This window comes from Halichoerus grypus, chromosome 3, assembly GCF_964656455.1.
Source record: "Halichoerus grypus chromosome 3, mHalGry1.hap1.1, whole genome shotgun sequence".
NCBI classification, from domain to species: Eukaryota; Metazoa; Chordata; class Mammalia; order Carnivora; family Phocidae; genus Halichoerus; species Halichoerus grypus.
Genome location: NC_135714.1, coordinates 169,277,731 through 169,289,851, shown reverse-complemented (window position 1 = coordinate 169,289,851; position 12,121 = coordinate 169,277,731). Strand labels below are relative to the sequence as shown.

At 36.2% G+C, this 12,121-nt stretch overlaps 1 protein-coding gene across 6 annotated transcripts in view; it reads left to right on the top strand.

Annotated features, from left to right (window-relative positions):
• Window positions 1-12,121, top strand: part of HOOK3 (hook microtubule tethering protein 3) — a 106,523-nt gene that overhangs the window by 84,952 nt on the left and 9,450 nt on the right. For 5 of the 6 annotated variants that reach the window (XM_078069556.1, XM_036102348.2, XM_036102350.2 and 2 more), the window contains 5 exons: window positions 2,493-2,527; window positions 5,875-5,957; window positions 7,379-7,479; window positions 9,085-9,189; window positions 9,436-9,507. In XM_078069556.1, coding sequence (XP_077925682.1) covers window positions 2,493-2,527; window positions 5,875-5,957; window positions 7,379-7,479; window positions 9,085-9,189; window positions 9,436-9,507 — 396 coding nt within the window. Of the gene's footprint in view, window positions 1-2,492; window positions 2,528-5,874; window positions 5,958-7,378; window positions 7,480-9,084; window positions 9,190-9,435; window positions 9,508-11,446; window positions 12,107-12,121 lie in introns of those variants that run through there. The other variant, XM_078069554.1, reaches the window with a different exon arrangement.

Here is a 12,121-nt window from a genome sequence, read left to right as displayed (position 1 = left end):
CAAATGGAACTGGTCCTCTCTGAAGAACAGTATAATTTCTGCCCATTTCTGTTACCAAAAGCACAGTCCTTTCATATGACCTGAAGTCAGAGTAGGATGGTTTACACATTTTTATTATTATTTTTATGTCATTTATTTTTAGCATGGAAGCAGAAAAGCATTGTTATATCCAGTCATATGGATAATTTGAGCTAGCCACAGTGTATAAAACTCAAGAGAACAAGACAGGATGAGGAGACCATAGAAGAAAGAAAAATGTACATTTTTGAAAAAAAATGCATAACTTTTACTTCTGTTCATGAATTACTAAATCGTTCCTTCTATTGGCTGCTGTGTTTGCTTCATACTAATATGTCCTCTCTGTCTCTTGGCATGGTTTCTGCTCAAAAGGCTATTGTAAGTATGGCTTCCTATTCATTTCTATATATTGAGCAAATTTTTTATTTATATACATTCTCTTCCATCATAGTTGATGGTATTGAAATTTTTAATTATGGGAATTTTATGCAAATGAGTGTTATTTGCCTTACAGGTTTATGCCCTTTACACTTAAGATATTTAAAGGATATTGAAAACTTAACAAGTCAAACCAAAAAGACCTCTGCTCTTATTTGTCTCCCCCATCCCACTCCTGCTCTACCTCCTTGTTATAATTAGTACATTTTTATAAATTATTTGGAAGCTTCCTATTGCAGTCTGGCCTCCTCCTGCCACCTACTTTAATAGTAACAGTCTTCAGTGGAGAGGTGGTGGAGTATAGGAAGCATGGAAGTAAAGACCATGCATAAACTTTGGAGTCTGGCAGACCTGGGTTTGTTTTTTGTTTTGTTTCAGACCTGGGGTTTAATTTTGGGTCTGCTACTTGAAAGTTACTGAATGTCTCCCCAGTCTCACCTTCCTCAACTATAAGATGAGGCTAATATTGCTCATAGTTGTGAGATTAACATGAGACTGCAGTGCCTAGTGTATTAACCATTCATGAGATGAATATTGTGTATTATCTCAGTTAAAACTAATTTTGCTAGAGCCCAGTCAAAAGGTAAATGCAAAATTACAGTTAAGGTATTTAGAAAGTATTTTCATTTTACCATCTGTACTAAAGAATGAACAAAGCAATAACTGAAAGTTAACAGAATTATTGCCTTTCTTTTATATTTGGGGCAAGCACTGATAGGGGGCCTTGTAGTCCATTGATATTGATATAGTTTACATATTGAGCAAAGAAGTAAATTTGATAAATTCCACAGCTGTGTTACAATGGACTTGAATAAACAGTTATAGTAATCATTTTTAAATACGGTGACTGAAAATCGAAGAACTCAGTGTAAAGGTTTTTTCTCCCCTCACTGCTGTTATTGACTGATTGGACAATTTGTTTTATAAGCCTATATTAATTGGGTTTGGCTGAATTTATCTCAAAATGGAATGTTTCATAGAATTCATTAATAATATGTACCCTACAAGTGTTAAGTTTAATTACAAAACCTAGTGGTCCTTTATAGACTGCCACTATTTTTTTTATTTTTAGGCCAATTCTAATCTGCTTTTTAGGAGACTGTGTGTGTGTATGTGTTTTGAGAGCGAGAGAGAAAGAGCACACACGTGACCTGGGGGGAGAAGAAGAATGTTAAGCAGGCTCCACGCCCAGCGCTAGCCACCACAGGCCTTGATCTCCCGATCCTGAGATCATGACCTGAGCCGAAATCAAGAGTCGGATGCTTAAGTGACTGAGCCACCCGGGCAACCCCCCCGCCAGGAGAATTTTTAAAAAATACCCAGCCAAAGCTGCATTCTTCAGTAAATTAAATTCTGTGCACACAGCATCCTTCACATTCCCATACAATCACATAAATTATTTATGTGCATATTCAGAAATCTCTGAGTAATATTTATGGAAATTAATCCTAGTCTCTATCATGATGCAAGGTAAATAATATAGTAGATAAAAAGTATGTTAGGGAAAAATCTATTATTATTAGAATTCTACCTGCCTTTTGGTTCCAGGAATATTAGGTCTATATATAAGTGGCCTTTTTATTAAATTCTTCCTTTTTTTTTTTTTTAAGATTTTATTTATTTGATACAGAGAGTGAGACCGAGCACAAGCAGGGGAAGCAGCAGCAGAGAGAGAGGGAGAAGCAGGCTCTCCGCTGAGCAGGGAGCCCGACGCAGGGCTCGATCCTAGTCCTGACCTGAGCCTAAGGCAGACGCTTAACTGACTGAGCCAGCCAGGCGCCCCTATTCAGTTCTTCTTGACTATAAATAGCGACTTCAGATATGCAGTTTCTAGGTATTTTATACCGATCGCTATCATCATTTGCTGCTCTCTCTCTAGTCAAAGAGAAATAGACTTAGGTACATTGTGTGTTTTGAGCTCTTTGACCAGAGAACTTAGAACTCATTCAGAGTCGATTACTACTCTACTTTTTATTTTTAAAAAATAATTTATTAGTTAAAATGTTAAATAAATTTCTTTTATTTTCCATTTCCAGTCAGTTCTTCTAAAAAAGAAGCTTGAAGAACATCTGTAAGTATAAAAGCTGTTGAATATCATTCTCCTATCCTCCAGTGAAATAGAAGTATTTTGTTAGGTGGTTACAGAGTATCTAGGCAATGGCACAGGTGGCCCCTGAAGATAGGGGAAATTATAAGACATATTAATAGTGTCTAAAGGGTCATCTCCACCCAGTGTCCTTAAGTCAAAATAAGTACTGCTTTAGAACTGTTTTCTCGTATAAGATTCCAGAGTTTTATATCTTTGTGGTAGTATTTATAACTATAGTTAGGAGTTTGAGACTCTCTAGATCAGGAGGCAGAAACCTTTTTCTGTAAAGGGCCAGGCATCAGTAACCTTAGGCTTTGCAAGCCATGGTCTGTGTCACAATCACTTAGCTCTATAGTTTGAAAGCAGCCACAGACTATAAATTAATGTTGTGACTGTTCCAATAAAACTTTATACAAGAACAGGCAGCAGGCTGAATTTGGCCCATGGACTGTAGTTTGCCAGCTCTTGAGTATAGCCAGCTGAATTTTCCTTTTTAAGTAAAGTTTTATTTTAAAGTACTACAGAGCTTATCAGTAGCAGATTTTCAAACATTTCCTTGAATTGCAAATATATCTGAAAGTGACTTTTTAATCTAAAAATGAAATCTTAAAATAATACATTTGTTTTCTCATGAAGAAATCTTCACCCATCTTTATCTTTAGCTGAGGTTGACATCGTTAGGAATGTTTTTGTGATTTTCTCACACCCAGTAGTAATTTTAATCCTTCCTATCACTTTCTAGCAACACTCTCCTAACAAACATTGAGTGTAGGTTGGCCATGAATTCCTAGCCTGTTGGGAGTGTTACAGTGTTCCACTATGGTAAACCGGACATCCTCAGTATCACAGAGATAACTTTGACTTGTTCTACTATGATTGGAAAAAAAGTTCTATAATTTGGCAGTTTGTCTCATGCTGTTCAGTTGTTTTTTTTTTTTAATCTGGGAAAAGTGAGATAATCCTAGGAACTGACACTTGCTGGCAAGTCTAACAAGGGGCAAATTCTTAATGCACTAGTAGAAGAGAAAGTATTACCTCCTAGCCATTGTGAGGTTACCTAGAGTCCGAATTCAGTACTGAATTCTGTCCTTTTTTTCTTTCCCATCTCTGTATTGCAAAAAAAAAAAGGAATACCTGTTCTTTCATAAAACTGACCATTGTTCTGTGTTCATTTACATAGCAAATATCTTCATCAAAAAGAAGAATTAGTGAGGATGAGGCCTGTTAGTCTCTAGTCTCCTGTGGCTGCCACAATTACCACAAACTGGGTGGCTAAAAAAAAAAGCAGACATTTATCCTCTACCGGTTCTTGAGACTACAAGCCTAAAATCAAGGAATTCAGCAGGATGGGTTCCTTCTGGAGGTTCTAAGGGAGAATCTGTTCCATTACCCTCTTCAGGCTGACTGCTAGCAATCCTTGGTGTTCCCTGGCTTATAGACACATCACTCCAATCTCTGTTTCCCCATCTTCATGTGGCATTCTCCTCTGTACGTTTTGTCTTTACATGGCCTTCTTATAGGGATACCAGTCTTTGGACTTAAGGCCCACCCTGATCCAGCACGACCTCATCTTAACTAATTATATCTGCAAAGACACTATTTTCAAATGATGTCACATTCCTAGGTATTGGGGGTTAGGACTTCACCATCTTTTTTGGGAGATATAATTCGATCCACAAGAGGGTCCATAGACATTTCAAAAGGAGGTCATTCTCATGCAAATTAAAAACTCCAAGGAAGACTATTTTACATACACCAAATTGATAAAATTAAAAATCAGGCATACTAAGGATTGCCAAAGATGTTCAGCAGAGGTAATTCTATTGCCAAAGATGTTCAGCAATGTATACTGCACTGAGTATACATCAATTTACTTAACAAACTGAACATGCACATATTCTGTGACCCATCAATTCCACTCCCTACATTAACCCTAGATTCCTAGAAATGCTATCATCCATGTGTCAGGAGACATGTAGAAGAAAATATGAAAGAATATTGTTTGCAATCACAGAAAAGTAGAACCAATACAGATACCACCAATTTGTAAAACAATAGCTAGAATGAGTTATGTTCAAACAGCAGAACACTATACTGCAGTAAAATGTGTAACTTAGGGCTTACACATCAGCATAAGTGAATCTCAAGAGCATGGTGTTAAGTAAAAGATGGAAGTCACAGAACAATACATATAGTATAATATATAAAGTAAAAATTTGGCAAAATTCACCAGTATATTGGTTAGGAATACACACAAAGGCTCATCACAAAAGTCATAAGAAAGCTTAAAATTCTGGGTTTTGGGTTCCCTAAGGTTCTGGGATAATTTCTGTTTCATGACCTGTTTACTGGGCTTAAATTTTCTTATTCTTTTAACTACTGTATATACTCATTTTGTATCTAGATATGTCACACACTCAAAAAATTTGTTGAAAAAGAGATAGATTTATTAGAGTATTATGCATAGAAAGGACCCGAAATAGACTTAAAGTGCTCTGTTTTCTTCTCAGTTTTTTTTCTGTATTTTCCAGATTATGCAGCCTTTTTTCCTCTCATATTACAAAGTGCCAAACTAAATATAGAGAGAATTACACATATTGTAACTAACAGGGAGAAACTTTCTGTTCATTTTTTACTTTTGTATTGGAATATAACTTACATAAAGTACACTAATTTTAAGTCCCTAAGTTTGATGAATGTTTTTCTACGTACATAAGTATCCCAGATCAACATATAGAATACTTCCAGCAACTCATCAGGATTCTTCATTCTCCCTTCTAATTGATTGATTCCATCCCCAAACTAGCCACTATGCTGCTCTCTTATCACCTTTCATTAGTTTTGACACATTCTGAACTTCCTGTAAAAGGGATCCTACAGTATTACCCTTTTGTATTTGACTTTCTTTGTTCAGTGTTATTCTGTGATATCTATCCATGTGGGTGCATGTGTCATTAATTCTTTTTTATTGGTGGATAATGTTCTTTCTATTTTTAGCACTATTTTGCAATAATATTTTTGCATTGTATAACCTCTAAAATTTTAAATTTTTATAATATCCTATTCCTAGAAAAAAATGAAGATCATTAAGTTCTCTGTACCCTCTTGTGCATGTTTATGTAAAAGAGAAAACTATTTCAAAGTCTGAGATTTTTGTCTCTTTTTTTACCTATTTTAAAAATATATATTAAATTCATGTTGGATTAGGCTTTTTATCCTTTTTTGTTTCATAGCACTTTTGTGCTATGCAAGTGTATCCCAAGAACAAAGAAGTTAAGTGGAAAAAAAAAAAAAAAACAGTTGACAATGTGTTAAATATTTTGTTGCAGAGAAAAGCTTCATGAAGCCAATAATGAATTGCAGAAGAAGAGAGCCATTATTGAAGATCTTGAACCACGATTTAATAACAGCTGTGAGTTTTCCCTAATTAGCGTAGTTGTTTTTAATTGAAGTATAGTTGACATGTTATATTACTAATTGCCACAGTTTTGTGTTTTTTTTTTTAAGATTTTATTTATTGAGAGAGAGAGAGTACACATGAAGGGAGTGAGGCAGAGGAAGATAGAGTCCCAAGCTGATGCCACACTGGGCTCAATCTCACAACCCTGAGATCATGACCTGAGCCGAAACCAAGAGTTGGATGCTCAACCAACCGAGCCACCCAGACACCTAGTGATGAGTTTATATAAAATTGTTTCTTTCAGAAATAGGTCCTATTACATATTCTAGCAATTAAAGACTTTGTCTGATTTACAGAAGGAGTATATAATCGTCTTTAAAGTATTTCTAATTATAGTTTTGAGTTTTCCTTAACTGTGGATGGTAATGAATATTTTATGAAATTAGCTATTTTCATAGTATAGTTGCATGTAAGTCAGCCAAACTTTTACTGCTTTTGATATTTATACATGTAGGTAGCCTGATTTTATTAATGCTTTTATGTGGAGCAGGACACAGACCTTCCCCCACACACACACCTTTTCTAACTGTGGTGAAATATATATCACATAAAAATGACCATTTTAGGGGCACCTGGGTGGCTCAGTTGGTTGAGCATCTGACTTCAGCTCTGGTCATGATTTTGGGGTCCTGGAATCAGGCCTGCAACAGGCTCCATGCTCAGTGGGGAGCCTGCTTGTCCCTTTCCTCTCCCTCGGGGCTCCCCCCTCCCTATTCCGTGCTCTCTCTCTTTCTTTCTCTCTCTCTCTGTTAAATAAATAAAGTCTTTTTTAAAAATGATCATTTTAACCATTTTTTAAGTATATAGTTCAGTGACAGTACATTCACATTGTTGTACAAGCACTGTCCATTTCCAGAACTTTTTCATCATCCTAAACTGAAACTCTATGCCCATTAAAGAATAGCCCCCCATTCTCCCCTGTCCTCCCAGCCCCTAGGAGCTTCCTTCCCAGAGAACTGTTCTAAGTAACTGTTCTAAGTAACTCATCTAAGTGGATTCATACACTTGTCCTTTCACGTCTGGCCTACTTCACCTGGTAGAACGCCTTTCATTTTCACTTATATGGTCTCCGCGTTGTCACGTGTATCAGAATTGAGGCTGAATAATATTCGATTATACATATTGACCACATTTTGTTTATGCACTCATCCGTTGATGGATACTTTTTAATTTATGCATTTCCAAACTGAAGTTTTTGCTTATTTGTAAGAAGCCTTTTTATAAAAACAAAAAATTATCAATTTTTAAAATAAACTTATAGGAATAGACCAGTCTCTCAAAGCTCCTACTTGTTTTGTCATTTGAAATATTTTTCAGATTGTTACAATCTAAAAAAAATTTTTTTTTTTCTTTTTTCACTCTCTCACCTGTAGCCTTAAAAATTGAAGAATTACAAGAAGCTTTACGGAAGAAAGAAGAGGAAATGAAGCAAATGGAGGAACGATATAAAAAATACTTAGAGAAAGCCAAAAGTGTAAGTATGAGTTTCCGGGCTTCTCCACTTTCTGATCATGCTTCACTGGTCATCCAGTTTAGTGCGTGTACAGTGAATTCTCACACCGAGAGCTATTAGGGGAAGAACAAAAGAAATGCCAAGGAAGAAGCAGTGATCAAAATAGGTTACCCCACAGAGTAGTTACTAATTACGAAGACGAAAATGGTCCTTTATGTAGAAAATAAGTGGCATTCACCTCCTTGGGGTAATAATCAAAATTAGCTACACTGATGGTAGACAACCAACAACATCTTGTGCCTCCTGATAGAGTAGCATTGTCAATAATATTTAACCTGAATCTAAGCAATCTTTTAGATCTCTCAGTTCCCAGGGAAAATGAGATTATTGAAACAAGTTAAATAACACATCATCAAATAAATCCAGAATTGGGAATACAAGTCAATGTTATGAAAAACAGAAATAGGCATTGGACTGTGGGGGAGCACAAGAGGCTCTTCTAATTTAAAAGCGCCTAAAGTACCAAATGTAATGCATTAATCTTTGGGTCCTGAACTGGGGGTGGAAGGAGCAGTGATTTATCAAAGACATTTTGGAGACACCTGTGGAAATGTGGATTTGGACTGAATAGTGAGGACCTACAGAATTGTTCATTTTCTTACAGATGATGTTGGTATTGTGATTGTGTAAGAGAATGTCCTTAGTCTAAAAAGATGCATGTTGAGGTACTTAGGGGTTAATGTTGCCAGGTCTGCAGATTACCTTACAGTAGGCTCCCAAAAAGCGTGCGCACACGTGTGTGTGTGTGTGTGTGTGTGTGTGTGTGTGTAGAGAAAATGTGGCAGTGCAGCAGTTGGTGAATTGGGATTAAAGGAAACGGATTTTTATTGTTTCCCTAGGTTTGATCAGTTTTGATAGTAAAAGTATTGAGCCGAAAAGCAAAAAGAGCTTTCCCAGGAGACTGCTAGTTGGCCAGCTAGAATTGCATCACATGCCCATGCCTAAACCAAGCAGAGGAGGCGATGGGGTCACAATGATAGGCTTTTTAACCATCGGGACCCACTCTCCCAAGTATAGGGCTGCTCAGAGGCAGAGGGTAGCTGAGCCACATCAGAGGAAAGGGAAAGGGAAGACACCTGTCAGTAATGTCTGCTACAGTATTACTTATTAATTTTAAGCCAGCAATGCTACTTATAACTGATTCTTTTACATAGCTAAAAGTTTTATATAATTGAAAGTTGTAACAATTGAATATTATTTCATACATTCAAATTTTAAAGTACCCCTGTAAGATAGCTTTATGATTCTTACAAGGTTTACCCTTGATTTTTTTCTTTTAAATAACTGCTTCCTTAGATGTTATATTCTTTAAGTTTGAAACTTTAAAATTTTTTCTTTGGGGGCACTTGGGTGGCTCAGTCAGTTAAACGTGTTTTTGGTTCAGGTCATGATCTCAGGGTCCTGGGATCGAGCCCCGCATCAGGCTCCTCGCTCAGCAGGGAGTCTGCTTCTCCCTCTCCCTCTACTTCCCCCTCTCCCTCTGCTTCCCTACTCATTCTCTCTCTATATTTCAAATAAATGAATAAAATCTTGAAAAATATTTTTTTTCTTTGTTCATTTTTGCAGGTTATCCGTACTTTAGACCCTAAGCAGAATCAAGGAGCAGCACCAGAAATACAAGCTCTTAAAAATCAGCTCCAGGAACGGGACCGACTATTCCATTCTTTAGAGGTAGTTTGCTATATTATACTATACTATACTATACTGTACTATACTATATTATACTATACTATATTATACTATACTATATTATACTATACTATACTATACTATACAATGAGATATTTGGTTTTTAATTCTTTATTTTCTAAGAGCCTTGCTGTATACAACTGTGTCCATGAATTTAGATAACTAATTGTATTTTATTGATAATGAATTGTTTTTCATTTTACATGTTTACATGTGCTTCTTTTTTAGAAAGAATATGAGAAAACAAAAAGTCAAAGAGAAATGGAGGAGAAATATATTGTTAGTGCCTGGTACAATATGGTAAGAAAATAATACTTTAAAACATATTGCAAAGTTCAATGAATATGTAATATTTATTATACTACCTGTATTATATAAGTAGTTCTACCAAATGAATCTGAAAGTAATTGCTATCCTAACACACACTAACCAAACCTAATGCTGATCTTAGGACTGAAAAGGAGAAATGAGTACCACCATAAACAGGGTTAGGATGTTTTCAACACATCGTTATTCCTAGAGGATAGAAAGATAAATGAGAGTTTGATTTCTGGCCCTGAGAACCATTTTATTCTGGGAGAAGGGGACTTGAATAATATCGAGCACAGATACAGTAGTGTTTGTTTTGTGGGACTGTTCCATTGTCTTTGCAGGAGTGGTACTTAAAATGAGGATGGTTTATCTCACCCGGTTTGGAAAATGTTCATGGTGGTAAACCCTGAACAACTGGAGGTTTTGAAATTGAATTTTCCAACACACACAAAAAAAAGTGTGAAAAATATTACAGAGGAAAATAAATGCTTGTCAACATTCTGGGCTTCAGTAAGATTTTCTGGAAGTGAATAGCTGTGAATTTTGAAGAGTGCTGTACTTTTTTCAGTATTTTTGTCCTAGACTTGTCTTTTTTTATTCATTGTTTTTTCTTCCCAGTAAGACCACCTCTGCCTTGTCAAAATGTTAGTTGCCTAAGACAAGAAATTGAACCAGATTTTTTTTTCATCATCTCTGCCCCACCCCCCCACCCCCACCCCCGCCCACCGCCCCCAACCCTATAGTTATGTTGTGGCTATTTCTGCTTTACTGATGCTGTGTCTTAAAGGGTAATGTCCCAGGTTTCCTAATAATGGGATTTGATCTTTGTCAAAAGTTCATATAATTTCATGACATGTCCACATTTATTCTTGCCTTGGTTAAAACAACATATTTCAAATTTTATCACAATTCTAAAAAATAAGGGAAAACTATCTAAGGAAGTTCTCTGAGAACTAGTTCTGACTCCATCTATTCTGTTTCCTCTTTGTCCTCTTAGTGATCTTGGAACTCTGCCCCTCAATCCTTATTGGTCATTTCATAGTTTTGATTTGATTTGTATGACTTCACATATTGTGGTTATAGAACTGAATTTACTTATTCTGTGACGTGGTATTAAAGAATAGCCCTACTTTTCAGCTCTCAGGGAGTAAAGGAATAACTCCTAGTAGAGTCACACAAATTATGTTCCAGTAAGATAGCAAGTAACTGCTTCATACATACATTCAGAAAGTTCTGCATCTCAGAATACTGAATGGAAGGGAGGCGACGAGCACTGGGAAGAGGCATTAAATATCTCAGAGAACGGCCCCGTCATGACTACTGGCATCTGAAAGGTGTGTGAAGAATTGGAATAAGTTGCTTGGAATGTGAAAGTGAAAAAAAGATAGTATATTTTAAATAAAATAGATTGGTAATATATGTAGCCACATTAATAAATTTAAGGATTACCAATAGATATTTGTCAATTTTCTTCAGATTCTTAAATGCTTTGATTTCAAATTGAGTGAAAAACATGTTCTGGATTTTCTCATTGCAAAAATGGAGAAATGGTACTTATTTGGGTATATATGATAGACCAAAATTCTGTTAAAGACACAAAGCCACGACTAGTGTTTTCCCTAAAAGCTAACAAGTGATGGGAAAATTGATGTTTAGTCTTCTGTCTTCTGTGCCAGTCTGTCCAGTTCATTGTAGGAAAGCCCTAGGACTTTACATAGCTTGGCTTAGGTAGGCTCTCCTTTTGGCTCTTAGTTGCTTATTTCTTCCTTTCTTCCTTGTTGCAGTGTAAACTTCCATCAGCTTACTTGTAGCCAGTTATTGGTGAGAATAAATAGTCGCTCTCTGTTCTTAATGTTTCCCTGGTCAGGGTTCTTTATTGTCTTATTAAATAAGTACCCAGACCACTTTTTTCCTGATCTCCTCACAGACGAACAGTTTAAAAGGCGCACTCCCAGAGGTTTCCTCCCTCCTGTTTAAGGTGCTCTGGGCCCAGCAGTTGTATATCCTCTCCCTTCTAAGCTAGTAGGCCATCCTACTCCAGTCTTCAAGAAAGACCCCCTTGCTCTTGGTTGGGCCCTCTGTTGTGGACTGTCAGGAATTTTTCTTAATTTGCTTGAGAATACAAGCCTGCCTCAAGTGAAGAAAAACACCTTGGTGGTATGTATTATACCTAGCCTGGCTTTCCTCCTTAAGAAATAACATGTGCATTTGTGTTTTCCACTCAAAATAAGCTGTGTGATTTCCACAACCCCATGTGAATCAATTGCTACCAATCAATTGCACTTTTTGTTCTTGGGAAAATCACTTTTTACATTTGATCTGAAAAGGAAGTATGATTGAATATGGGTAATGTATTCCAAAATTCCATCTCTATTATCTGGTGTTTGGTTATTGTAAATTCAGAAAATTAAGCCTTAATTTTTCCAAGAGAAGATTTGTACCTAATTGTTGGAACTAAAATGTCTCTGTAAGATTTTAATCTATAATGAGCAGAGATAACATTCCTAATTGTGCCTTATGATGCAATGTGACAAATTCTGCATGATGAAATTTTCTTTTGTGAGAGTATGTTTCACTTTTTTTCATTGATTACTTTTTTTCC